This window comes from Carcharodon carcharias, chromosome 13, assembly GCF_017639515.1.
Source record: "Carcharodon carcharias isolate sCarCar2 chromosome 13, sCarCar2.pri, whole genome shotgun sequence".
Classification (NCBI taxonomy): domain Eukaryota; kingdom Metazoa; phylum Chordata; class Chondrichthyes; order Lamniformes; family Lamnidae; genus Carcharodon; species Carcharodon carcharias.
The window spans coordinates 82,451,016-82,477,433 of NC_054479.1; the positions used below are offsets into that span (position 1 = coordinate 82,451,016).

At 60.7% G+C, this 26,418-nt stretch overlaps 1 protein-coding gene across 1 annotated transcript; it reads right to left on the reverse strand.

The window, feature by feature from the left end:
* Positions 1–1,220: 1,220 nt before the first annotated feature.
* LOC121286095 (mucin-5AC-like) lies at positions 1,221–25,893 on the reverse strand (the record flags this gene model as incomplete). Its single annotated transcript, XM_041203088.1, has 18 exons — positions 25,780–25,893; positions 25,632–25,693; positions 24,603–25,252; positions 22,879–22,990; positions 21,353–21,699; positions 20,114–20,234; positions 19,506–19,776; positions 18,207–18,683; positions 16,115–16,562; positions 12,369–12,526; positions 11,229–11,726; positions 11,106–11,156; positions 10,560–10,603; positions 8,381–8,774; positions 6,362–6,589; positions 3,174–3,274; positions 2,055–2,190; positions 1,221–1,505 (listed from the first exon to the last, which is right to left on the reverse strand). Coding segments are annotated over exons 1-18 (4,497 nt in total), but the record flags the coding sequence as incomplete, so codon positions are not given.
* Between the last annotated feature and the right edge of the window lie 525 nt (positions 25,894–26,418).

The window sequence follows — 26,418 nt, forward strand, 5'->3', positions numbered from 1 at the left end:
TGGTGCTGGTGCTGGTTTTGCTGTTGGTGGTGGTGCTGGTGATGGTGGTGGTGCTGGTGGCAGTGCTGGAGCTGGTGATGGTGCTGCTGCTGGTGGTGCTGGTGGCGGTGGTGCTGGTGGTGCTGGTGGTGATGCTGGCGGTGGTTGTGGTGGATGTGGTGCTGGAGGTAGATGTGGTGCTGGTGGCGGTGCGGCTGCTGGTACTGCTGGTGGTGCTGCTGGTGGTGGTAGTGCTGTTGGTGGTGCTGGGATGCTGGTGCTGGTGCTGGTGGTGCTTCTGGTGCTGATACTGATAGTGTTGGTGGTGCTGGTGGTGGTTCTGCTGCTGGTGGTGCTGGCGCTGGTAGTGGTGGTGCTGATGGTGGTGGTGTTGGTGGTGGTGCTGGTGCTGGTGGTGCTGGTGGTTCTGGTGGTTCTGGTGGTTCTGGTGGTTGTGGTGCTGGTGATGGTGGTGGTGCTGGTGGTGGTGGTGCTTGTGGTGGTGCTGTTGCTGGTAGTGGTGGTGCTGATGGTGGTGGTGTTGGTGGTGGTGCTGGTGCTGGCGGTTATGGTGGTGCTGGTGGTTGTGGTGCTGGTGATGGATGTGGTGCTGGTGGTGGTGGTGCTTGTGGTGGTGCTGGTGCTGGTGGTGTTGGTGGTGCTAATAGTGGTAATGCTGATGGTGCTGGTGGTGTTGCTGGTGCTGGTGCTGCTGCAGGTGGTGCCTTTTCTGGTGGTGCTGGCGGTGGTGGTGCTGGTGCTGGTGGTGGTACTGCTGCTGGTGATGCTGGTGCTGGTGCTGGGGTTGCTGGTGCTAATGGTGCTGGTGGAGCTGCTGGTGCTGGTTGTGGTGCTCCTGCTGGTGTTGTGGCAGACGTTCTGACCATAGTGTTCCTTTTGGTGATTGTGCTCGTCGTGCTGGTGGAGTTGGTGGTGCTGGTGGAGGTGCTGGCTGTGGAAGTGCTGGTGGTGGTGCTGGGGGTGCTGGTGCTAGTGCAGGTCGATGTGGTGCTAGTGGTGCTGGTAGTCGTAGTGCTGGTGGTGTTGGTAGTGGGGCTGCTGCTGGTGGTGGTTGTCGTGCTGGTAGTGGTGTTGCTGATTGTGGTGGTGTTCCTGGTGGTGCTGGTGCTGCTGCTGCTGCTGGTGCTGGTGATGATGGTGCTGGTGGTGTTGCTGTTGGTGGAGATGGTGGTGGTGCTGGCAGTGGTGGTGGTGGTGCTGGTGGTGCTGGTGCTGCTGGTGGTGCTGGTGCTGGTTCTGCTGCTGGTGGTGGTGCTGGTGGTGGTGGTGGTGCCGGTGGTGATGCTGGAGCTGGTGATGGTGCTGCGTCTGGTGGTGCTGGTGCTGGTAGCGGTGGTGCTGATGGTGGTGGTGTTGGTGGTGGTGCTGGTTCTGCTGGTGCTTGTGGTGCTGGTGGTTGTGGTGCTGGTGATGGTGGTGGTGGTGCTGGTCGTTGTGTTGCTTGTGGTGGTGCTGGTGCTGGTGCTGGTGGTGCTGGTAGTGGTAGTGCTGGTGGTGCTGGTGGTGGTGCTTCTGCTGCTGGTGTTGGTGCTGATGGTGGTGGTGTTTGTGGTGGTGCTGGTGCTGGTGATGCCCATGGCGCTAGTGGTGGTGGTGCTGGTGGCGGTGGTGCTGGTGCAGGTGGTGCTGCGCTGGTGCTGTTGGTGGAGTTGGTGTGGGTCCTGCTGGTGGTGCTGGTGCTGGTTCTGGTGGTTGTGGTGCTGGCGATGGTGGTGCTGGTGCTGCGCTGGTGCTGTTGGTGGAGTTGGTGTGGGTCCTGCTGGTGGTGCTGGTGCTGGTTCTGGTGGTTGTGGTGCTGGCGATGGTGGTGCTGGTGTTGCTGTTGGTGATGTTGGTGTTGGTGCAGCAGTTGGAGGTGCTGGCGCTGGTGGTATTCGCAGTGGTTTCCTGGTGGTAGCAGTGGTGCTGCTGGTGGTGGTGGTGGTTTGGGTGCTAGTAGTGGTGCTGGTGGTGGTGGTGCTAATAGTGGCGAGGCCGATACTGCTGGTGGTGGTGCTGGTGGTGGTGCTGCTGGTGGTGGTGGTGCGGGTGGTGGTGCTGGTGCAGGTTTAGCTTGTCAAGCTGATGCTGGTGCTAGTGGTGCTGGTGGTCATTCTGGTGGTGGTGATGCTGGTAGTGGTGGTGCAGGTGGTGCTGGTGGTGCTGGTGCTGGTGGTGTTGGTGTTCCTGGTGTTGGTGGTGGTGCTGATGCTGATGGTGGTTGTGGTGATGGTGTTGCTTGTTGTGGTGGTAATGGTGGTGGTGGTGCTGATGGTGGTGCTGATGGTGGTGGTGCTGGTGGTGGTGCTGCTGGTGTGGCTGATGGTGGTGGTGCTGGTGGCGGTGGTGGTGGTGATGGTAGTGCTGGTGCTGGTGCTGGTGCTGATGGTAGTGGTGCTGGTGGTGGTGCTGCTGGTTGTGCTGGTGGTGGTGGTGCTGGTGGCAGTGGTGATGGTAGTGGTAGTGCTGGTGCTGGTGCTGGTGCTGCTTTTGCTGCTGGTGGTGGTGGAAGTGCTGGTGGCGGTGGTGCGGGTGGTGGTGCTGGCGCAGGTTTTGCTTGTCGAGCTGTTGCTGGTGCTGGTGGTGCTGGTGGTCGTTCTGGTGGCGTTGATGCTGGTAGTGGTGGTGCAGGTGGTGCTGGTGCTGGTTGTGTTGGTGTTCCTGGTGTTGGTGGTGGTGCTGATGCTGGTGGTGGTGGTGGTGATGGTGTTCCTTGTTGTGGTGGTGATGGTGGTGGTGGTGCTGGTGGTGGTGCTGATGGTGGTGGTGCTGGTGTGGCTGATGGTGGTGGTGCTGGTGGTGGTGGTGCTGGTGCTGGTTGTGCTGGTGGTGGTGGTGCTGGTGCCGGGGGTGATGGTAGTGGTGGTGCTGGTGCTGGGGCTGCTTTTGCTGATGGTGGTGGTGCTGGTGGTGGTGGAGGTGCTGGTGGCGGTGCTGGATCTGGTGCTGTTGCTGCTGCTGGTGGTGCTGATGCTGGTGGTGGTGGTGTTGGTGCTGGTGGTGCTGGTGGTGCAGGTGATGCTGGTGGTGGTGCTGGTACTTTGTGCTGGTGGTGTTGGTGGAGCTAGTGGAGGTGCTGTCAGTTGTGGCACTGCCAGTGGTGGTGCTGGCCGTGGCCGTGGTGCTGGTGGTGGTGGTGGTGCTGTTGTGGGTGGTGCTGGTGGTGCAGGTGATGCTGGTGGTGGTGCTGGTACTTTGTGCTGCTGGTGTTGGTGGAGCTAGTGGAGGTGCTGTCAGTTGTGGCACTGCCAGTGGTGGTGCTGGCCGTGGCCTTGGTGCTGGTGGTGGTGGTGGTGCTGGTGTGGGTGGTGCTGGTGGTGCTGGTACTGGTGGTGATGCTGGTGCTAATGGTGGTGGTGCTGATGGTTGTGGATTTGGTGATGGTGGTGGTGCTGTTGGTGGTGGTGCTGATGCTGCTGGTGTTGGTGCTTGTGCTGGTGGTGTTGGTGGACCTGGTGGAGGTGCTGGCAATGGTGGAGCTGGCAGTGATGATCCTGGTAGTGGCAGTGTTGCTGCTGGTGGTGGTGGTGTTGGTGGGTGCTGCTGGTGGTGCTGGTTCTAATTGTGGTGATGCTGATGGTGCTGGTGGTGGTGCTAGTGGTGGTGCTGGTGCTCGTGCTGGTGGTGCTAATGGTACTGGTGTTGGTGATGGTGGTGGTGCTGGTGATGGTGCTGGTGCTGTTGGTGGTGCTGCTGGTGGTGGTGTTGCTCGTTTTGGTGCTGCTGGGGATGCTGGTGTTGGTGGCAATGGTGGTGGTGGTACTGGTGGTGGCACTAGTGGTGGTAGTGGTGCTGGTGGTGGTTGTGCTGGTGATGCTTGTGGCGCTGGTGGTGCTGCTGGTACTGCTGGTGGTGGTTGTGCTGTTGGTGGTGCTGGGATGCTGGCGCTGGTGCTGGTGGTGCTTCCGGTGCTGATACTGATAGTGCTGGTGGAGATGGTGGTGGTTCTGCTGCTGGTGGTGCTGGTGCTGGTAGTGGTGGTGCTGATGGTGGTGGTGTTGATGGTGGTGCTGGTTCTGGTGGTGCTGGCGGTTGTGGTGCTGGTGATGGTGGTGGTGCTGGTGGTGGTGGTGCTTGTGGTGGTGCTTGTGGTGGTGCTGGTGCTGGTGCTGGTGATGTTGGTGGTGCTAATAGTGGTAATGCTGATGGTGCCGGTGGTGGTGCTGGTGCTGGTGCTGCTGCAGGTGGTGCTAGGTCTGGTGGTGCTGGCGGTGGTGGTGCTGGTGCTGGTGGTGGTACTGCTGCTAGTGATGCTGGTGCTAATGGTGCAGGTGGAGCTGCTGGTGCTGGTTTTGGTGCTCCTGCAGGTTGTGTGGCGGAAGGTCTGACAGTAGTGTTCCTTTTGGTGGTTGTGCTCGTCGTGCTGGTGGAGTTGGTGGCGCTGGTGGAGGTGCTGGCTGTGGAAGTGCTGGTGGTGGTGCTGGGGGTGCTGGTGCTAGTGCAGGTCAATGTGGTGCTAGTGGTGCTGGTAGTGGTGGTGCTGGTGGTGTTGGTAGTGGTGCTGCTGCTGGTGGTGGTGGTCGTGCTGGTAGTGGTGTTGCTGATGGTGGTAGTGTTCCTGGTGGTGCTGGTGCTGGTGGTGGTGGTCGTGCTGGTAGTGGTGTTGCTGATGGTGGTGGTATTCCTGGTGGTGCTGGTGCTGGTGGTGATGGTGATGGTGCTGCTGGTGCTGGTGTTGGTGCTGGTGCCGGTGGTGTTGGTGGACATGGTGGAGGTGCTGGCAGTGGTGGAGCTGGCAGTAGTTATCCTGGTAGTGGTAGTGCTGCTGGTGGTGGTGGTGGTGTTGGTGGGTGCTGCCAGTGATGCTGGTGCTAATAGTGGTGATGTTGATGGTGCTGGTGGTGGTGCTGGTGGTGGTGCTGGTTCTGGTGCTGGTGCTGGTGGTGCTAATGGTAATGGGGCTGATGGTGGTGGTGCTGGTGATGGTGCTGGTGCTGATGGTGGTGGTGCTTGTCGTGGTGCTGTTGGTGGTGCTGCTGGTGGTGGTGTTGCTCATTTTGGTGCTGCTAGGAATGCTGGTGTTGGTGGCAATGGTGCTGGTGCTGGTGCTGGTGGTTATGGTGGTGGCACTGGTGGTGGTAGTGGTGCTGGTGGTGGTTGTGCTGGTGATGCTGGTAGCGCTGGTACTGTTTTTGCAGCTGCTGCTGCATGTGGTGGTGGTGCTGGTGGTGGTGGTGCTGGTTGTGGTTCTGGTGCTGGTTTTGCTGGTGGAGCAGGTGCTGGTGGTGGTATTGTTGGTGGAGCTGCTGGTGGTGGATGTGGCTCTGGTGCTGGTGGTGTTGCTCATTTCGGTGCTCCTGGGAATGCTGGTGTTGGTGGCAATGGTGGTGGTGCTGGTGCTGGTGGTGGTGGTTATGGTGGTGGCACTGTTGGTGGTAGTGCTGCTGGTGGTGGTCGTGCTGGTGATGCTGGTGGCGCTGGTGCTGTCTTTGCAGCTGCTGCTGCATGTGGTGGTGGTGCTGGTGGTGATGGTGCTGGTTGTGGTTCTGGTGCTGGTTTTGCTATTGGAGCAGGTGCTGGTGGTGGTATTGTTGGTGGAGCTGCTGCTGGTGGATATGGCGCTGGCGCTGGTGGCGCTGGTGGTGCTAATGGTGGTGGTGCTGATGGTTGTGGTGCTGGTGATAGTGGTGGTGCTGCTGGTGGTGGTGCTGATGGTGGTGCTGGTGTTGGTGCTGGTGCTGGCGGTGTTGGTGTAGCTGGTGGAACTGGTTGCAGTGGTGGTGCTGGCAGCACCGGTCCTGGTGGTGGCAGTGGTGCTGCTGGTGGTGGTGGTGCTGGTGTGGGATCTGCTGGTGGTACTGGTGCTGGTGGTGCTATTACTGGTGATGCTGATAGTGCTGGTGGTGGTGCTGGTGCTGGTGGTGCTGCTGCTGCTGGTTGTGGTGCTCCTGCTGGTGGTGTTGGCGGAGGTTCTGACAGTGGTGTTCCTTTTGGTTGTGGTGCTCGTGGTGCTGGTGGATTTGGGGGTGCTGGTGGAGGCGCTGGTGTTGGAAATACTGGGGGTGGTGCTGGGGCTGCTGCTGCTAGTGGTGCTGGTGGTGCTGCTAGTGGTGGTGCAGGTCGATGTGGTGCTAGTGGTGCTAGTGGTGGTGGTGCTTGTGTTAGTAGTGGTGCTGCTGGTGGTGGTAGTGGTGGTGCTGGTAGTGGTGTTGCTGATGGTGGTGGTGTTCCTGGTGGTGCTGGTGCTGGTGGTGGTGCTGGTGCTGGTGATGGTGGTGCTGGTGATGCTGGTAGTGGTGCTGTTGGTGGAGATGCTGGTGGTGCTGGCAGTGGTGCCGCTGGTGGTGATGGTGCTGGTGTTGCTTGTGGTGGTGGTGCTGGTGCTGCAGGTGGTGGTGCTGCTGGGGTTGCTGGTGCTGGTGGCACTGGTGGTGGTGCTGACAGTCGTGGTACTGGTGGTGGTGCTGATGCTGCTGGTGGTGCTGGCACTGCTGGCGGTGCTGCTGCTGGTTGTACTGCTGGTGGTGGTGCTGGTGGTGCTTTTGGTGCTGATACTGATAGTGCTGGTGGTGCTGGTGGTGATGGTGGTGCTGGTTTTGCTGGTGGTGCTGCTGGTGGTGGTAGTGCTGTTGGTGGTGCTGGGATGCATGAGCTGGTGCTGGTGCTGCTGCTGGTGGTGCTGGTGGCGGTGGTGCTGGTGGTGATGGTGGTGCTGGTTTTGCTGGTGGTGCTGGTGGTGAGGCTGGCTGTGGTCGTGGTGGATGTGGTGCTGGTGGTGGTGCGGCTGCTGGTACTGCTGCTGGTGCTGCTGGAGGTGCTGCTGGTGCTGCTGGTGCTGCTGGTGGTGGTAGTGCTGTTGGTGGTGCTGGGATGCTGGTGTTGGTGCTGGTGGTGCTTCTGGTGCTGATACTGATAGTGCTGGTGGTGCTGGTGGTGGTTCTGCTGCTGTTGGTGCTGGTGCTGGTAGTGGTGGTGCTGATGGTGGTGGTGTTGGTGGTGGTGCTGGTGCTGGTGGTGCTGGCGGTTCTGGTGGTGCTGGTGGTTGTGGTGCTGGTGATGGTGTTGGTGCTGGTGGTGGTGGTGCTTGTGGTGGTGCTGGTGCTCGTGCTGGTGGTGTTGGTGGTGCTAATAGTGGTAATGCTGATGGTGCTGGTGGTGGTGCTGGTGCTGTTGCTGCTGCTGGTGGTGCTAGTTCTAGTGGTGCTGGCAGTGGTGGTGCTGGTGCTGGTGGTGGTACTGCTGCTGGTGATGCTGGTGCTGGTGCTGGGGATGCTGGTTCTAATGGTGCTGGTGGAGCTGCTGGTGCTGGTTGTGGTGCTCCTGCTGGTGGTGTGGGGAAGTTCTGACAGTAGTGTTCCTTTTGGTGGTTGTGCTTGTCGTGCTGGTGGAGTTGGTGGTGCTGGTGGAGGTGCTGGCAGTGGATGTGCTGGTGGTGGTGCTGGGGCTGCTGATGCTGGAGCAGGTCGATGTGGTGCTAGTGGTGCTGGTAGTGGTGGTGCTGGTGGTGTTGGTAGTGGTGCTGCTGCTACTGGTGGTGGTGGTGCTGGTAGTGGTGTTGCTGATGGTGGTGGTGTTGGTGCTGATGGTGCTGCTGGTGCTGGCGATGATGGTGCTGGTGGTGTTGCTGTTGGTGGAGATGGTGGTGGTGCTGGCAGTGGTGGTGGTGCTGGTGCTGGTGGTGCTGGTGCTGGTGGTGGTGCTGGTGCTGATGCTGGTGGTGTTGCTGGTGTTGGTGGTGGTGCCGGTGGTGATGCTGGAGCTGGTGATGGTGCTGCGTCTGGTGGTGCTGGTGCTGGTAGTGGTGGTTCTGATGGTGGTGGTGTTGGTGGTGCTGGTTCTGGTGGTGCTTGTGGTGCTGGTGGTTGTGGTGCTGGTGATGGTGGTGGTGGTGCTGGTGGTGGTGGTGGTGCTGGTGCTGGTGCTTGTGCTGGTGGTGTTGGTGTAGCTGGTGGAGCTGGTGACAATGGTGGTGCTGACAGTGGTGGTCCTGGCAGTGGCAGTGGTGCTGCTGGTGGTTGTGGTGCTTGTGTGGGATCTGCTGGTGGTGCTGGTGCTGGGGATGCTGGTGCTAATGGTGCTGGTGGAGCTGCTTGTGCTGGTTGTGGTGCTGCTGGTGGTGGTAGTGCTGTTGGTGGTGCTGGGATGTATGAGCTGGTGCTGGTGCTGCGGCTGGTGGTGCTGGTGGCGGTGGTGCTGGTGGTGATGGTGGTGCTGGTTTTGCTGGTGGTGCTGGTGGTGAGGCTGGCGGTGGTTGTGGTGGATGTGGTGCTGGTGGTGGTGCGGCTGCTGGTACTGCTGCTGGTGGTGCTGGAGGTGCTGCTGGTGCTGCTGGTGGTGGTAGTGCTGTTGGTGGTGCTGGGATGCTGGTGCTGGTGCTGGTGGTGCTTCTGGTGCTGATACTGATAGTGCTGGTGGTGCTGGTGGTGGTTCTGCTGCTGGTGGTGCTGGTGCTGGTAGTGGTGGTGCTGATGGTGGTGGTGTTGGTGGTGGTGCTGGTGCTGGTGGTGCTGGCGGTTCTGGTAGTGCTGGTGGTTGTGGTGCTGGTGATGGTGTTGGTGCTGGTGGTGCTTGTGGTGCTGGTGATGATGGTGCTGGTGGTGTGGCTGTTGGTGGAGATGGTGGTGGTGCTGGCAGTGGTGGTGGTGCTGGTGCTGGTGGTGCTGGTGCTGGTGGTGGTGCTGGTGCTGGTTCTGATGCTGGTGGTGTTGCTGGTGTTGGTGGTGGTGCCGGTGGTGATGCTGGAGCTGGTGATGGTGCTGCGTCTGGTGGTGCTGGTGCTGGTAGTGGTGGTTCTGATGGTGGTGGTGTTGGTGGTGCTGGTTCTGGTGGTGCTTGTGGTGCTGGTGGTTGTGGTGCTGGTGATGGTGGTGGTGGTGCTGGTGGTGGTGGTGGTGCTGGTGCTGGTGCTTGTGCTGGTGGTGTTGGTGTAGCTGGTGGAGCTGGTGACAATGGTGGTGCTGACAGTGGTGGTCCTGGCAGTGGCAGTGGTGCTGCTGGTGGTTGTGGTGCTTGTGTGGGATCTGCTGGTGGTGCTGGTGCTGGGGATGCTGGTGCTAATGGTGCTGGTGGAGCTGCTTGTGCTGGTTGTGGTGCTGCTGGTGGTGGTAGTGCTGTTGGTGGTGCTGGGATGTATGAGCTGGTGCTGGTGCTGCTGCTGGTGGTGCTGGTGGCGGTGGTGCTGGTGGTGATGGTGGTGCTGGTTTTGCTGGTGGTGCTGGTGGTGAGGCTGGCGGTGGTTGTGGTGGATGTGGTGCTGGTGGTGGTGCGGCTGCTGGTACTGCTGCTGGTGGTGCTGGAGGTGCTGCTGGTGCTGCTGGTGGTGGTAGTGCTGTTGGTGGTGCTGGGATGCTGGTGCTGGTGCTGGTGCTGGTGGTGCTTCTGGTGCTGATACTGATAGTGCTGGTGGTGCTGGTGGTGGTTCTGCTGCTGGTGGTGCTGGTGCTGGTAGTGGTGGTGCTGATGGTGGTGGTGTTGGTGGTGGTGCTGGTGCTGGTGGTGCTGGCGGTTCTGGTGGTGCTGGTGGTTGTGGTGCTGGTGATGGTGTTGGTGCTGGTGGTGGTGGTGCTTGTGGTGCTGGTGCTCGTGCTGGTGGTGTTGGTGGTGCTAATAGTGGTAATGCCGATGGTGCTGGTGGTGGTGCTGGTGCTGTTGCTGCTGCAGGTGGTGCTAGTTCTAGTGGTGCTGGTGGTGGTATTGCTGCTGGTGATGCTGGTGCTGGTGCTGGGGATGTTGGTTCTAATGGTGCTGGTGGAGCTGCTGGTGCTGGTTGTGGTGCTCCTGCTGGTGGTGTGGGGAAGTTCTGACAGTAGTGTTCCTTTTGGTGGTTGTGCTCGTCGTGCTGGTGGAGTTGGTGGTGCTGGTGGAGGTGCTGGCAGTGGAAGTGCTGGTGGTGGTGCTGGGGCTGCTGATGCTGGTGCAGGTCGATGTGGTGCTTGTGGTGCTGGTAGTGGTGGTGCTGGTGGTGTTGGTAGTGGTGCTGCTGCTGCTGGTGGTGGTGGTGCTGGTAGTGGTGTTGCTGATGGTGGTGGTGTTCCTGGTGGTGTTGGTGCTGGTGGTGCTGCTGGTGCTGGTGATGATGGTGCTGGTGATGTTGCTGTTGGTGGAGATGGTGGTGGTGCTGGCAGTGGTGGTGGTGCTGGTGCTGGTGGTGCTGGTGCTGGTGGTGGTGCTGGTGCTGGTGCTGGTTCTGCTGCTGGTGGTGGTGCTGGTGTTGGTGGTGCCGGTGGTGATGCTGGAGCAGGTGATGGTGCTGCGTCTGGTGGTGCTGATGGTGGTGGTGTTGGTGGTGCTGGTTCTGGTGGTGCTTGTGGTGCTGGTGGTTGTGGTGCTGGTGATGGTGGTGGTGGTGCTGGTGGTGTTGCTGTTGGTGGAGATGGTGGTGGTGCTGGCAGTGGTGGTGGTGCTGGTGCTGGTGGTGCTGGTGCTGGTGGTGGTGCTGGTGCTGGTTCTGCTGCTGGTGGTGCTGGTGTTGGTGGTGGTGCCGGTGGTGATGCTGGAGCTGGTGATGGTGCTGCGTCTGGTGGTGCTGGTGCTGGTAGTGGTGGTTCTGATGGTGGTGGTGTTGGTGGTGCTGGTTCTGGTGGTGCTTGTGGTGCTGGTGCTTGTGGTGCTGGTGATGGTGGTGGTGGTGCTGGTGGTACTGGTGCTGGTGCTTGTGCTGGTGGTGTTGGTGTAGCTGGTGGAGCTGGTGACAGTGGTGGTGCTGACAGTGGTGGTCCTGGCAGTGGCAGTGGTGCTGCTGGTGGTCGTGGTGCTTGTGTGGGATCTGCTGGTGGTGCTGGTGCTGGGGATGCTGGTGCTAATGGTGCTGGTGGAGCTGCTTGTGCTGGTTGTGGTGCTCCTGCTGGTGGTGTGGCGGAGGTTCTGACAGTAGTGTTCCTTTTGGTGGTGGTGCTCGTGGTGCTGGTGGAGTTGGTGGTGCTGGTGGAGGTGATTGCTGTGGAAGTACTGATGGTGGTGCTGGGGATGCAGGTGCTGGTGCAGGTCGATGTGGTGCTAGTGGTGCTGGTAGTGGTGGTGCTGGTGGTGTTGGTAGTGGTGCTGCTGCTGCTGGTGGTAGTGGTGCTGGTAGTGGTGTTGCTGATGGTGGTGGTGTTCCTGGTGGTGTTGGTGCTGGTGGTGCTGCTGGTGCTGGTGATGATGGTGCTGGTGTTGTTGCTGTTGGTGGAGATGGTGGTGGTGCTGGCAGTGGTGGTGGTGCTGGTGCTGGTGGGGCTGGTGCTGGTGGTGGTGCTGGCAGTGGTGGTGGTGCTGGTGATGGTGGTTCTGGTGCTGGTGGTGGTGCTGGTGCTGGTTCTGCTGCTGGTGGTGGTGCTGGTGTTGGTGGTGGTGCTGGTGGTGATGCTGGAGCTGGTGATGGTGCTGCGTCTGGTGGTGCTGGTGCTGGTAGTGGTGGTGCTGATGGTGGTGGTGCTGGTTCTGGTGGTGCTTGTGGTGCTGGTGGTTGTGGTGCTGGTGATGGTGGTGGTGGTGCTGGTGGTGGTGGTGCTGGTACTGGTGCTTGTGCTGGTGGTGTTGGTGTAGCTGGTGGAGCTGCTGGCAGTGGTTGTGCTGGCAGTGGTGGTCCTGGCAGTGGCAGTGGTGCTGCTGGTGGTTGTGTTGCTTGTTTGGGATCTGCTGGTGGTGCTGGTGCTGGGGATGCTGGTGCTAATGGTGCTGGTGGAGCTGCTTGTGCTGGTTGTGGTGCTTCTGCTGGTGGTGTGGCGGAGGATCTGACAGTAGTGTTCCTTTTGGTGGCGGTGCTCGTGGTGCTGGTGGAGTTGGTGGTGCTGGTGGAGGTGCTTGCTGTGGAAGTACTGATGGTGGTGCTGGGGATGCAAGTGCTGGTGCAGGTCGATGTGGTGCTACTGGTGCTGGTAGTGGTGGTGCTGGTGGTGTTGGTTGTGGTGCTGCTGCTGGTGGTGGTGGTGGTGCTGGTAGTGGCGTTGCTGATGGTGGTGGTGTTCCTGGTGGTGCTGGTGCTGGTGATGATGGTGCTGGTGGTGTTGCTGTTGGTGGAGATGGTGGTGGTGCTGGCAGTGGTGGTGGTGCTGGTGCTGGTGGTGCTGGTGCTGGTGATGGTGATGGTGCTGGTGCTGGTTCTGCTGCTGGTGGTGGTGCTGGTGGTGGTGATGGTGCTGGTTCTGCTGCTGGAGATGGTGATGGTGGTGCTTCTGGTGGTGCTGGTGGTGGTGCTGGCGGTGGCCGTGCTGCTGGTAGTGGTGGTGGTGCTTGTGTGGCTGCTGCTGGTGGTGGTGGTGCTGGTGTTGCTGGTGGTGCTGATGTTTGGGATCTGGTGATGGTGGTCCTGCTGGTGCTGGTGGTGTTGGTGTAGCTGGTGGAGCTGCTGGCAGTTGTGGTGCTGGCAGTGGTGGTCCTGGCGGTAGCAGTGGTGCTGCTGGTGGTGGTGGTGCTGGTGTGAGTGCTGTTCGTGGTGCTGGTAGTGTTGCTGGTGCTAATAGTGGTAATACCGATGGTGCTGGTAGTGGTGCTGGTGGTGCTGGTTGTGGTGGTGCTGGCGGTGGTGATGCTGGTGGTGGTACTGCAGCTGGTGGTGCTGGCGATGCTGCTGCTGCAGGTCGTGGTACTGCTTCTGGTGGTGCAGGTCGTGGTGCTGCTGGTGGTGGTGCTGGTGTTGTTGGTGGAGCTGGTGCTGGTGCTGGCAGTGGCCGTGGTGCTGCTAGTGGTGGTGGTGCTGGTGCGGTTGCTGCTGGTGGTGCTGGTGCTGGTGGTGCTGATGGTGCTAATAGTGGTGGTGCTGATGTTTGTGGTGCTGGTGATCATGGTCGTGATGTTAGTGGTGGTTCTGGTTGTCGTGCTGGTGTTGGTGCTGGTGCTGGTGGTGTTGGTGGAGCTGGTGGAGCTGCTGGGAGTGGTGGTGCTGGCAGTGGTGGTTCTGGCAGTGGCAGTGGTGCTGCCGGTGGTGGTGGTGATGGTGTGGGTGACGCTGGTGGTGTTGCTGGTGCTAATAGTGGTAATGTTGATGGTGCTGGTAGTGGTACAGGTGGTGGTGCTGGTGCTAGTGCTGGGGATGCTGATGCTAGTTTTGCTGGTGGTGCTGCTTGTGCTGTCGGTGGTGCTCCTGCTGGTGGTGCTACTAGTGGTGGTACTGGTTGTGGTGGTGCTGGCAGTGGCAGTGCTGGTGCTGGTGGTGGTACTGCTGCTGGTGGTGCTGCCAGTGGTGGTGTTGGCAGTGGCCATGGTGCTGGTAGTGGTGGTGGTGCTGCTGTGGGTGCTGCTGGTGCTGGTGGTGCTGGCTGTGATAATGGTGATGGTGCTGATGGTTGTGGTGCTGGTGATGGTGGTGGTGGTGCTGGTGGTGGTGCTGGTGTTGGTGCTGGTGCTGGTGGTGTTGGTGTAGCTGGTGGAGCTGCTGGCAGTGGTGATGCTGGCAGTGGTGGTCCTGGCGGTGGCAGTGGTGGTGGTGGAGGTGGTGCTGGTGTGGGATCTGCTGGTGGTGCTGGTGTGGGATCTGCTGGTGGTGCTGGTGCTGGTGGTGCTGGTGGTGGTGCTGGTGCTGCTGCTGGTAGTGCTGGTTGTGGTGGTGCTGGCATTGGTGGTGCTGGTGTTGGTGGTGGTACTGCTCCTGGTGATGCGGGTGCTGGTGCTGGGGATGCTGGTGCTAATGGTGCTGGTGGAGCTGCTGGTGCTGGTTGTGGTGTTCCTGTTGGTGGTGCTGGCGGAGGTTCTGACAGTGGTGTTCCTTTTGGTGGTGGTGCTCGTGGTGCTGGTGGAGTTGGTGCTGGTGCAGGTGCTGGCAGTGGAAGTACTGGTGGTGGTGCTGGGGGTGCTGATGCTAGTGGCGCTGGTGGTGCTTCTAGTGCTGTTACAGGTCGATGTGGTGCTACTGGTGCTGGTAGTGGTAGTGCTGGTGGTGTTGGTAGTGCTTCTGCTGCTGCTGCTGGTGGTGATGGTGCTGGTAGTCGTGTTGCTGATGGTGGTGATGTTCCTGGTGGTGCTGGTGGTGCTGGTGATGGTGGTGCAGGTGGTGTTGGTGGTGGTGCAGTTGGTGGAGATGGTGGTGGTGCTGGTGCTGATGGGGCTGGTGCTGGTGGTGGTGTTGGTGCTGGTTTTGCTGCCGGTGGTGGTGGTGGTGGTGCTGGTGATGGTGCTGCTGCTGGTGGTGCTGGTGGCGGTGCTGGTGCTGATGGGGCTGGTGCTGGTGGTAGTGGTGGTGCTGGTTTTGCTGCCGCTGGTGGTGCTGGTGGTGGTGGTGGTGGTGGTGCTGGTGCTGGTGGTGTTGGTGTAGCTGGTGGAGCTGCTGGCAGTGGTGGTGCTGGCAGTGGTGGTCCTGGCAGTGGCAGTGGTGCTGCTGGTGGTTGTGGTGCTTGTGTGGGATCTGCTGGTGGTGCTGGTGCTGGGGATGCTGGTGCTAATGGTGCTGGTGGAGCTGCTTGTGCTGGTTGTGGTGCTCCTGCTGGTGGCATGGTGGAAGTTCTGACAGTAGTGTTCCTTTTGGTGGTGGTGCTCTTGGTGCTGGTGGAGTTGGTGGTGCTGGTGGAGGTGCTCACTGTGGAAGTACCGATGGTGGTGCTGGGGGTGCTGGTGCTGGTGCAGGTCGATGTGGTGCTAGTGGTGCTGGTAGTGGTGGTGCTGGTGGTGTTGGTAGTGGTGCTGCTGCTGGTGGTGGTGGTGGTGCTGGTAGTGGCGTTGCTGATGGTGGTGGTGCTGATAGTTGTGGTGCTGGTGATGGTGGTGGTGCTGCTGGTGGTGGTGATAGTGTTGCTGCTGGTGCTAGTGGTGTTGGTGTAGCCTGTAGAGATGCTGGCAGTGGTGCTGCTGGCAGTGCTGTTCCTAGCGCTGGCAGTGGTGCTGCTGGTGGTGGTGGCAGTGGTGAGGGTGGTGCTGGTGGTGCTATTAGTGGTGATGCTGATGGTGCTGGTGGTGGTGCTGTTGGTGGAGATGGTGGTGGTGCTGACAGTGGTTGCTGGTGGTGGTGATTTTGCTGGTGTTGCTTGTGGTGGTGGTGCTGGTGCTGCTGGTGGATGTGCAGCTGGGGTTGCTGGTGCTGGTGGCGCTGGTGGTTGTGCTGACAGTGGTGGTGCTTGTGGTGGTGCTGGTGGTGGTGCTGCTGCTGGTGCTGGTACTGGTGGTGGTGCTGGTGCTAGATTTGCTGTTGGTGCTGGTGCTGCTGGTGATGGTGGTGCTGGTGGTGGTGCTGGAGCTGGTGATGGTGCTGCTGGTGGTGCTGGTGGTGCTGCTGGTGCTGGTGGTGGTGATGCTGCAGGTGGTGCTGGTGGTAGTGCTGGTAGTGGTTCTGGGGACACTGGTGCTAGTGGTGCTGGTGGTACTACTGGTGCTGGTGGTGGTGTTCCTGCTGGTGGTGCTGCTGCTGGTGGTGCAGGTCATGGTGCTGCTGGTGGTGGTGCTGGTGGTGTGGTGGTGCTGTTTGAGGTGCTGCATGGAGGTAGTGCTGGTGGTGGTGCTGGGATGCTGGTGCTGGTGCTGGTGGTGCCTCTGGTGCTGATAGTGATAGTGCTGGAGGTGCTGGTTGTGGTTCTGCTGCTGGTAGTGCTGGTGCTGGTAGTGGCGGTGCTGATGGTGGTGGTGGTGCTGGTGGTGCTGGTTGTGGTGATGCTGGTGGCAGTGCTGGTGGTGTTGGTGGTGGTGATGATGTAGGTGGTGCTGGGGATGGTGGTGGTGCTGTTGCTGGTGTTGGTGGAGCTGGTGGTGGTGCTGGCAATGGTGGTGCTGCCAGTGGTGGTGCTGCCAGTGGCCATGGTGCTGGTAGAGGTGGTTATGCTGGTGTTGCTGGTGGTGCTAATGGTGGTGGTGCTGATGTTCATGGTGTTGGTGATGGTGGTCGTGCTGCTGGTGGTGGTGCTGGTGGTGCTGGTGTTGGTGCTGGTGCTGGTGGTGTTGGTGTAGCTGGTGGAGCTGCTGGTGCTAGTGCTGCTGCTGGTGGTGCTGGTTGTGGTGGTGCTGGTGCTGGTGGTGGTACTGGGGCTTCTGGTGCTGGTGGTGCTTGTGGCGCTGCTGGTGCTAGCCGTGGTGCTCCTGCTGGTGATGCTGGTGGTGGTGGTGTTGTTGGTGGTGATGGTGGTGGTGGTGATGGTGGTGGTGGTGTTGCCGGTGGTGCTGGCGGTGGTGTTGCTTTTGGTGCTGGTGCTTGTGGTGTTGCTGGTACTAGAGGAGGTGCTGGTGGTGGTAGTGCTGGGGGTAGTTGTGCTGGTGGTGGTGTTGGTGCTGCTTTTGCTGGTGGTGCTGGTGGTGGTGCTGGTGGTGCTGCTAGTGCTGGTAGTGGTGCTGCTGCTTGTGGTGGTCGTGCTAGTAGTGCTGCACCTGCTGGTGTTGCTGCTGCTGGTGGTGCAGGTCGTGGTGATGCTGGTGGTGGTGCTGGTGGCTCTGGCGGTGCTGCTGGTGGTGGTACTTCTGCTGGTGGTACTAGTGGTGGTGGTGCTGGTGGTGGTGGTGCTGGTGGCAGTGCTGGCAGTGGTGGTGCTTGTGCTGGCAGTGGCCGTGGTGCTGCTAGCGGTGGTGGCGCTGGTGCTGCTGGTGCTGGTGTTGCTGGTGGTGCTAATGGTGGTTGTGGTGCTGGTGATGGTGGTGGTGATAGTGTTGGTGCTTGTTCTTGTGGTGTTGGTGTAGCTGGGGAGCTGCTGGCAGTGGTGGTGCTGGCAGTGGTAGTCCTGGCAGTGGCAGTGGTGCTGCTGGTGGTGGTAGTGCTGGTGCAGGTGGTGCTATTAGTGGTGAGGCTGATGGTGCTGGTGCTGGTGCTGGTGCTACTGCTGCTGCCGGTTGTGGTGCTCCTGGTGGTGGTGGTGGCGCAGTTTCTGACAGTGGTGTTCCTTTTGGTGGTGGTGCTCGTGGTGCTGGTGGATTTGGTGGTTCTGGTGGAGGTGCTCATGGTGGAAGTACTGGTGGTGGTGCTGGGGCTGCTGGTGCTAGTGGTGCTGGTGGTGCTGCTGGTGGTGGTGCAGGTCGATGTGGTGCTAGTGGTGCTGGTGGTGGTGGTGGTGCTTCTGGTGTTGGTAGTGGTGTTGCTGCTGCTGGTGGTGGTTGTGCTGGGAGTGGTGTGGCTGATGGTGGTGGTGTTCCTGGTGGAGCTGGTGCTGGTGGTGCTGCTGGTGCTGATGATGGTGGTGCTGGTGGTGGTGCTGTTGATGGAGATGGTGGTGGTGCTGGCAGTGGTGATGCTGGTGGTGAAGGTGCTGGTGTTGCTTGTGGTGGTGGTGCTGGTGCTGCTGGTGGTGCTGCTGCTGGGGTTGCTGGTGCTGGTGGCGCTGGTGGTGGTCCTGACAGTGGTGGTGCTGATGGTGGTGCTGGTGGTGGTGCTGCTGCTGCTGGTGGTGCTGGTGCTGGTTTTGCTGGTGGTGGTGCTGCTGGTGGTGGTGATGGTGCTGGTGGTGGTGTTGGAGCTGGTTACGGTGCTGCTGGTGGTGGTGGTGGTGCTGGTGGTGGTGGTGCTGGTTTTGCTGGTCATGCTGGTGGTGATGCTGGCGGAGGTTGTGATGGATGTGGTGCTGGTGGTGTATGTGGTGCTGGTGGTGGTGTGGCTGCTGGTACTGCTAGTGGTGGTGCTGGTGGTGCTGGTGGTTCTGCTGGTGCTGGTGATGGTGCTGCTGCTGGTGGTGTTGGTTCTGGTGGTGCTGGTGGTGGTGCTGGCGCTTTTTCTGGGGATGGTGGTTGTGCTCCTGCTAGTGGTGCTGCTGCTGGTGGTGCAGGTCATGGTGCAGCTGGTGGTTGTGCAGCTGGTGCTGTTGGTGTGGTGGTGCTGGTCAAGGTGCTGCTGGTGGTGGTAGTGCTGGCGGTCGTGCTGGGATGCTGGTGCTGGTCGTGCTGGTGGTGGTGGTGATGGTTGCAGTGCTGGTGGTGCTGGTGGTGGTGATGATGCAGGTGGTGCTGGTGCTGGTGGTGGTGGTGGTGCTGATGTTGGTGGAGCTGGTGGTGGTGCTGGCAATGGTGGTGCTGCCAGTGGTGGTGCTGGCAGTGGCCGTGGTGCTGATAGTGGTGGTGGTGCTGGTGGTGCTAATGGTGGTGGTGCTGATTGTTGTCATGCTGGTGATGGTGGTGGTGCTGCTGGTGGTGGTGCTGGTGGTGGTGGTGGTGTTGGTGCTGGCGCCGGTGGTGTTGGTGTAGCTGGTGGAGCTGCAGGCAGTGGTGGTGCTGGCAGTGGTAGTCCTGGCAGTGGCAGTGGTGGTGCTGGTGGTGGTGGTGCTGGTGTGGGATCTGCTGGTGGTGCTGGTGGTGCAGGTGGTGCTATTGGTGGTGATGCTGATGGTGCTGGTGCTGGTGGTGGTGCTGGTGCTGGTGCTGCTGCTGCTGCCGATTGTGGTGCTCCTGGTGGTGGTGGTGGCGCAGTTTCTGACAGTGGTGTTCCTTTTGGTGGTGGTGCTCGTGGTGCTGGTGGATTTGGTGGAGCTGGTGGAGGTGCTGGGGCTGCTGGTGCTAGTGGTGCTGGTGGTGCTTCTGGTGGAGGTGCAGGTCGATGTGGTGCTAGTGGGGCTGCTGCTGCTGGTGGTGGTGGTGTTCCTGGTGGTGCTGGCGCTGGTGGTGCTGCTGTTACTGGTGATGGTGGTGCTGGTGGTGCTGGTGGGGGTGCTGGTGGTGGTGTTGGAGATGGTGATGGTGCTGCTGCTGGTGTTGCTGGTGGCAGAAGTGCTGGTGGTGGTGGTGGTGCTGGTTTTGCTGGTGGTGCTGGTGGTGATGCTGGCGATGGTTGTTGTGGATGTGGTGCTGGTGGTGGGTGTGGTGCTGGTGGTGGTGCGGCTGCTGGTACTGCTAGTGGTGGTGCTGGTGGTGCTGCTGGTGCTGGTGATGGTGCTGCTGCTGGTGGTGCTGGTGCTGGTGGTGCTGGTGTTGGTGCTGGTTCTGGGGATGCTGGTGCTAGTGGTGCTGGTGGTACTGCTGGTGCTGGTGGCTGTGCTCCTGCTGGTGGCGCTGCTGCTGGTGGTGCAGGTCATGGTGCTGCTGGTTGTTGTGCTGGTGGTGTGGTGGTGCTGGTCGAGGTGCTGGTGGTGGTAGTGCTGGTAGTGGTAGTGCTGTTGGTGGTGCTGGGATGCTGGTGCTGGTGGTGCTGGTGCTGGTGCTGCTGGCTGCAGTGCTGGTGGTGCTGGTGGTGATGATGCAGGTGGGGCTGGTGCTGGTGGTGGTGCTGGTGCTGATGTTGGTGGAGCTGGTGGTGGTGCTGCAATGGTGGTGCTGCCAGTGGTGGTGCTGGCAGTGGCCATGGTGCTGGTAGTGGTGGTGGTTCTGGTGTGGGCGCTGCTGGTGCTGCTGGCGCTGGTGGTGCTGTTAGTGCTAATAGTGGTGGTGCTGATGGTTGTTGTGCTGGTGATGGTGGTGGTGCTGCTGTTGGTGGAGCTGGTGGTGGTGCTGGTGTTGGTGCTGGTGCTGGTGGTGTTGGTGTAGCTGGTGGAGGTGCTGGCAGTGGTGGTCCTGGCGGTGGCAGTGGTGCTGGTGGTGTTGGTGGTGCTGGTGTGGGATCTGCTGGTGGTGCTGGTGCAGGTGGTGCTGGTGGTGCTGATAGGGGTGATGCTGATGGTGCTGGTGGTGGTGCTGGTGCTGGTGCTGGTGCTGGTAGTGCTGGTTGTGGTGTGAATGGTGCTGGTGGGGCTGCTGGTGCTGTTTGTGGTGCGCCTGTTGGTGGTGCTGGCGGAGGTTCTGACTGTGGTGTTCCATTTGGTGGTGGTGTTCATGGTGCTGGTGGAGTTGGTGATGCTGGTGGAGGTGCTGGCGGTGGAAGTACTGGTGGTGATGCTGCGGGTGCTGGTGCTAGTGGCGCTGGTGGTGCTGCTTGTTCTGGTGCAGGTCAATGTGGTGCTACTGGTGCTGGTAGTGGTGGTGCTGGTGGTGTTGGTTGTGATGCTGCTGCTTGTGGTGGTGGTGGCGCTGGTAGTGGTGTTGCTGATGGTGGCGGTGTTCCTGGTGGTGCTGGTACTGGTGGTGATGGTGATGGTGGTGCAGGTGGTGCTGGTGGTGGTGCTGTTGGTGGAGATGGTGGTGGTGCTGGTGGTGGTGCTGCTGCTGATGGTGGTGCTGGTGGTGGTGCTGCTGCTGATGGTGGTGCTGGAGCTGGTGATGGTGCTGCTGCTGGTGGTGCTGGTGGCACTGCTGCTGGTGGTGGTGGTGGTGCTGGTTTTGCTGGTGGTGCTTGTGGAGGTGCTGGCGGTGGTGCTCTTGGTGGAGATGGTGGTGGTGCTGGTGGTGCTGGTGCTGGTTTTGCTGGTGGTGGTGCTGGTTCTGGGGATGCTGGTGCTAGTGGTGCTGGTGGTACTGCTGGTGCTGGTGGCTGTGCTCCTGCTGGTGGCGCTGCTGCTGGTGGTGCAGGTCATGGTGCTGCTGGTTGTTGTGCTGGTGGTGTGGTGGTGCTGGTCGAGGTGCTGGTGGTGGTAGTGCTGGTAGTGGTAGTGCTGTTGGTGGTGCTGGGATGCTGGTGCTGGTGGTGCTGGTGCTGGTGCTGCTGGTTGCAGTGCTGGTGGTGCTGGTGGTGATGATGCAGGTGGGGCTGGTGCTGGTGGTGGTGCTGCTGCTGATGTTGGTAGAGCTGGTGGTGGTGCTGCAATGGTGGTGCTGCCAGTGGTGGTGCTGGCAGTGGCCATGGTGCTGGTAGTGGTGGTGGTTCTGGTGTGGGCGCTGCTGGTGCTGCTGGCGCTGGTGGTGCTGTTAGTGCTAATAGTGGTGGTGCTGATGGTTGTTGTGCTGGTGATGGTGGTGGTGCTGCTGTTGGTGGAGCTGGTGGTGGTGCTGGTGTTGGTGCTGGTGCTGGTGGTGTTGGTGTAGCTGGTGGAGGTGCTGGCAGTGGTGGTCCTGGCGGTGGCAGTGGTGCTGGTGGTGTTGGTGGTGCTGGTGTGGGATCTGCTGGTGGTGCTGGTGCAGGTGGTGCTGGTGGTGCTGATAGGGGTGATGCTGATGGTGCTGGTGGTGGTGCTGGTGCTGGTGCTGGTGCTGGTAGTGCTGGTTGTGGTGTGAATGGTGCTGGTGGGGCTGCTGGTGCTGTTTGTGGTGCGCCTGTTGGTGGTGCTGGCGGAGGTTCTGACTGTGGTGTTCCATTTGGTGGTGGTGTTCATGGTGCTGGTGGAGTTGGTGATGCTGGTGGAGGTGCTGGCGGTGGAAGTACTGGTGGTGATGCTGCGGGTGCTGGTGCTAGTGGCGCTGGTGGTGCTGCTTGTTCTGGTGCAGGTCAATGTGGTGCTACTGGTGCTGGTAGTGGTGGTGCTGGTGGTGTTGGTTGTGATGCTGCTGCTTGTGGTGGTGGTGGCGCTGGTAGTGGTGTTGCTGATGGTGGCGGTGTTCCTGGTGGTGCTGGTACTGGTGGTGATGGTGATGGTGGTGCAGGTGGTGCTGGTGGTGGTGCTGTTGGTGGAGATGGTGGTGGTGCTGGTGGTGGTGCTGCTGCTGATGGTGGTGCTGGTGGTGGTGCTGCTGCTGATGGTGGTGCTGGAGCTGGTGATGGTGCTGCTGCTGGTGGTGCTGGTGGCACTGCTGCTGGTGGTGGTGGTGGTGCTGGTTTTGCTGGTGGTGCTTGTGGAGGTGCTGGCGGTGGTGCTCTTGGTGGAGATGGTGGTGGTGCTGGTGGTGCTGGTGCTGGTTTTGCTGGTGGTGGTGGTGGTGGTGCTGGTGGTGGTGCTGGAGCTGGTGATGGTGCTGCTAATGGTGGTGCTGGTGGCGGTGCTGCTGGTGGTGGTGGTGCTGGTGCTGCTGGTGGTGCTAATGGTGGTGGTGCTGATGTTTGTGGTGCTGGTGATGGTGGTCATGCTGGTGATGGTGGTGCTGGTGGTAGTGCTGGTAATGGTGCTGGTGCTGGTGGTGTTGATGTAGCTGGTGGAGCTGCTGGCAGTGGTGGTGCTGGCGGTGGTGGTCCTGGCGGTAGCAGTGGTGCTGCTGGTGGTGGTGGTGCTGGTGTGAGTGCTGTTGGTGGTGCTGCTGGTGTTGCTGGTGCTAATAGTGGTAATGCTGATGGTGCTGGTAGTGGTGCTGGTGGTGTTGGTGCTGGTGCTGTTGCTGGGAATGCTGCTGCCAGTGTTGCTGGTGGTGCTGCTGGTGCTGCTGGTGCTGGTGGTGGTGTTGCTGCTGGTGGTGGTAGTTGGGGAGGTGCTGGTGCTGGTGCTGGGGATGGTGGTTCTAGTGGTGCGGTTGGTGCTGCTGGTGGTGCAGGTCATGGTGCTGCTGGTGGTGGTGCTGGTGGTGTTGGTGGAGCTGGTGCTGGTGCTGGTGCTGGCAGTGGTGGTGCTGCCATTGGTTTTGCTGGCAGTGGCCGTGGTGCTGCTAGTGGTGGTTTTGCTGGTGTGGGTGCTGCTGGTGGTGGTGCTGTTGCTGGTGTTGGTGGAGCTGGTGCTGGTGCTGGCAGTGGTGGTGCTGCCAGTGGTGGTGCTGGCAGTGGCCATGGTGCTGCTAGTGGTGGTTTTTCTGGTGTTGTTGCTGCTGATGGTGCTGGTGGTGCTAATGGTGCTAATAGTGGTGGTGCTGATGTTTGTGGTGCTGGTGATCATGGTCGTGCTGGTGGTGGTGGTGCTGTTTGTTGTGGTGGTGTTGGTGCTAGTGCTGGTGGTGTTGGTGAAGCTTGTGGAGCTGCTGGGGGTGGTGGTGCTAGCACTGGTGGTCCTGGCGATGGCAGTGGTGCTGCTGGTGGTGGTGGTGCTTGTGTGGGTGCTGCTGGTGGTGTTGGTGTTGTTGCTAGTGGTGGTGCTGGTGCTGGTGTTTCTGGCGGTGGTGCTGGTACTGGTTCTGGGGATGCTGGTGCTAGTGGTGCTAGTGGTGCTGGTGGTACTGCTGGTGCTGGTGGCTGTGCTCCTGCTGGTGGCGCTGCTGCTGGTGGTGCAGGTAATGGTGCTGCTGGTGGTTGTGCTGGTGGTGTGGTGGTGCTGGTTGAGGTGCTGGTGGTGGTAGCGCTGGTGGTGGTAGTGCTGTTGGTGGTGCTGGGGTGCTGGTGCTGGTGGTGCTGGTTCCAGTGCTGGTAGTGCTGGTGGTGATGATGCAGGTGGTGCTGGTGCTGGTGGTGGTGCTGGTGATGATGCTGGTGGAGCTGGTGGTGGTGCTGGCAATGGTGGTGCTGCCAGTGCTGATGATGGCAGTGGCTGTGGTGCTGGTAGTGGTGGTGGTTCTGGTGTGGGTGCTGGATCTGCTGGCAGTGGTGGTGCTGGCAGTGGTGGTCCTGGCGATGGCAGTTGTGCTGGTGTGGGATCTGCTGGTGGTGCTGGTGCAGGTGGTGCTGGTGGTGCTGTTAGTGGTGATGCTGATGGCGCTGGTGGTGGTGCTGGTGCTGCTGCTGGTAGTGTTGGTTGTGGTGTTGCTGTCAGTGGTGGTGCTGGTGCTGGTGGTGATACTGCTGCTGGTGATGCTGGTGCTGGTGCTGGGGATGCTGGTGCTAATGGTGCTAGTGGAGCTGCTGGTTCTGGTTGTGGTGCTCCTGTTGGTGGTGCTGGCGGAGGTTCTGACTGTGGTGTTCCATTTGGTGGTGGTGCTCATGGTGCTGGTGGAGTTGGTGATGCTGGTGGAGGTGCTGGCGGTGGAAATACTGGTGGTGGTGCTGTGGGTGCTGGTGCTAGTGGTGCGGGTGGTGCTGCTTGTGCTGGTGCAGGTCAATGTGGTGCTACTGGTGCTGGTAGTGGTGGTGCTGGTGGTGTTGGTTGTGGTGCTGCTGCTTGTGGTGGTGGTGGTGGTGCTGGTAGTGGTGTTGCTGATGGTGGCAGTGTTCCTGGTGGTGCTGGTGCTGGTGGTGCTGGTGATGGTAGTGCAGGTGGTGCTGCTGTTGGTGGAGATGGTGGTGGTGCTGCTGCTGATGGTGGTGCTGGTGGTGTTGGTGGTGCTGGTGGTGGTGCTGGAGCTGGTGATGGTGCTGCCGCTGGTGGCGGTGCTGCTGGTGCTGGTGGTGGTGCTGGTTTTGCTCGTGGTGCTTGTGGTGGTGCTGGCGGTGGTGCTCTTGGTGGAGATGGTGGTGGTGCTGGTGGTGGTGGTGGTGGTGATGGTGCTGGTGGTGTTGGTGCTGGCTTTGCTGCTGGTGGTGGTGCTGGTGGTGTTGGTGGTGCTGGTGGTGGTGCTGGAGCTGGTGATGGTGCTGCTGATGGTGGTGCTGGTGGCGGTGCTGCTGGTGCTGGTGGCGGTGCTGGTTTTGCTGCTAGTGCTTGTGGTGGTGCTGGCGGTGGCCGTGGTGCTGCTGGTGGTGGTGGTGCTGGTGTTGCTGGTGGTGCTAATGGTGCTGGTGCTGATGTTTGTGGTGCTGGTGATGGTAGTCGTGCTGGTGGTGGTGGTGCTGGTGGTAGTGCTGGTAATGGTGCTGGTGCTGGTAGTGTTGATGTAGCTGGTGGAGCTGCTGGCAGTGGTGGTGCTGGCAGTGGTGGTCCTGGCGGTAGCAGTGGTGCTGCTGGTGGTGGTGGTGCTGGTGTGAGTGCTGTTGGTGGTGCTGCTGGTATTGCTGGTACTAATAGTGGTAATGCTGATGGCGCTGGTAGTGGTGCTGGTGGTGTTGGTGCTGCTGCTGGGAATGCTGGTGCTGGTGTTGCTGGTGATGGTAATGGTGCTGCTGGTGCTGGTGGTGATGCTCCTGCTGGCAGTGTTGCTGATGGTGGTGCTGGTGGTGGTGTTGCTGCTGGTGGTGGTAATGGTGGAGGTGCTGGTGCTGGTGCTGGGGATGGTGTTTCTAGTGGTGCTCATGGTGCTGCTGGTGGAGCAGGTCGTGGTGCTGCTGGTGGTGGTGCTGGTGGTGGCTGTGGTGCTGCTGGTGCTGGTGGTGCTGATGTTTGCGGTGCTGGTGATGGTGGTGGTGCTGGTGGTGGTGGTGCTGGTGGTAGTGCTGGTAATGGTGCTGGTGCTGGTGGTGTTGGTGTAGCTGGTGGAGCTGCTGGCAGTGGTGGTGCTGGCAGTGGTGGTCCTGGCGGTAGCAGTGGTGCTGCTGGTGGTGGTGCTGCTGGTGTGAGTGCTGTTCGTGGTGCTGGTAGTTTTGCTGGTGCTAATAGTGGTAATACCGATGATGCTGGTAGTGGTGCTGGTTGTGTTGGTGCTGGTGCTGGTTTTGGGAATGCTGGTGCTAGTGTTGCTGGTGGTGCTGCTGTTGCTGGTGATGATGCTCCTACTGGTGGAGCTGCTGCTGGTGGTGCTGGTTGTGGTGGTGCTGGCGGTAGTGGTGCTGGTGGTGGTACTGCTGCTGGTGGTGCTGGCGATGCTGCTGCTGCAGGTCGTGGTACTGCTTCTGGTGGTGCAGGTCATGGTGCTGGTGTGAGTGCTGTTGGTGGTGCTGCTGGTGTTGCTGGTACTAATAGTGGTAATGCTGATGGCACTGGTAGTGGTGCTGGTGGTGTTGGTGCTGGTGCTAGTGCTGGGAATGCTGGTGCTAGTGTTGCTGGTGATGGTGCTGCTGGTGCTGGTGCTGATGCTCCTGCTGGCGGTGTTGCTGCCGGTGGTGCTGGTGGTGGTGTTGCTGCTGGTGGTGGTAATGGTGGAGGTGCTGGTGCTGGTGCTGGGGATGGTGGTTCTAGTGGTGCTGGTGGTGCTGCTGGTGGTGCAGGTTGTGGTGCTGCTGGTGGTGGTGCTGGTGGTGGCCGTGGTGCTGCTGGTGCTGGTGGTGCTAATGGTGGTGGTGCTGATGTTTGTGGTGCTGGTGATGGTGGTGGTGCTGGTGGTGGTGGTGCTGGTGGTAGTGCTGGTAATGGTGCTGGTGCTGGTGGTGTTGGTGTAGCTGGAGGAGCTGCTGGCAGTGGTGGTGCTGGCAGTGGTGGTCCTGGCGGTAGCAGTGGTGCTGCTGGTGGTGGTGGCGCTGGTGTGAGTGCTGTTGGTGGTGCTGCTGGTGTTGCTGGTACTAATATTGGTAATGCTGATGGCGCTGGTATTGGAGCTGGTGGTGTTGGTGCTGGTGCTGGTGCTGGGAATGCTGGTGCTAGTGTTGCTGATGTTGCTGCTTGAGCTGCTGGTGCTGGTGGTGGTGCTCCTGCTGGCGGTGCTGCTGCCGGTGGTGCTGGTGGTGGTGTTGCTGCTGGTGGTGGTAATGGTGGTGGTGCTGGTGCTGGTGCTGGGGATGGTGGTTCTATTGGTGCTGGTGGTGCTGCTGGTGGTGCAGGTCATGGTGCTGCTAGTGGTGGTGCTGGTGGTGTTGGTGGAGCTGGTGCTGGTGCTGGCAGTGGTGGTGCTGCCAGTGGTGGTGCTGCCAGTGGCCGTGGTGCTGCTAGTCGTGGTTTTGCTGGTGTGGGTGCTGCTGGTGGTGTTGGTGCTGGTGGTGCTGATGGTGCTAATAGTGGTGGTGCTGATGTTTGTGGTGCTGATGATCATGGTCGTGCTGGTGGTGGTGGTGCTGTTTGTCGTGCTGGTGTTGGTGCTGGTGCTGGTGGTGTTGGTGAAGCTGGTGGAGCTGCTGGAAGTGGTGGTGCTGGTAGTGGTGGTCCTGGCGGTGGCAGTGGTGCTGCCGGTGGTGGTGGTGCTGGTGTGGGTGCTGCTGATGGTGCTGCTGGTGGTGATGCTGGTGCTGGTGCTAGTGCTGGGGAAGGTGGTGCTAGTGTTGCTGGTGGTGCCGCTGGTACTGTTGGTGGTGCTCTTGCTGGTGTTGCTGCTGGTGGTCTTGCTGGTGGTGGTGGTGCTGGTGGAGGTGCTGGT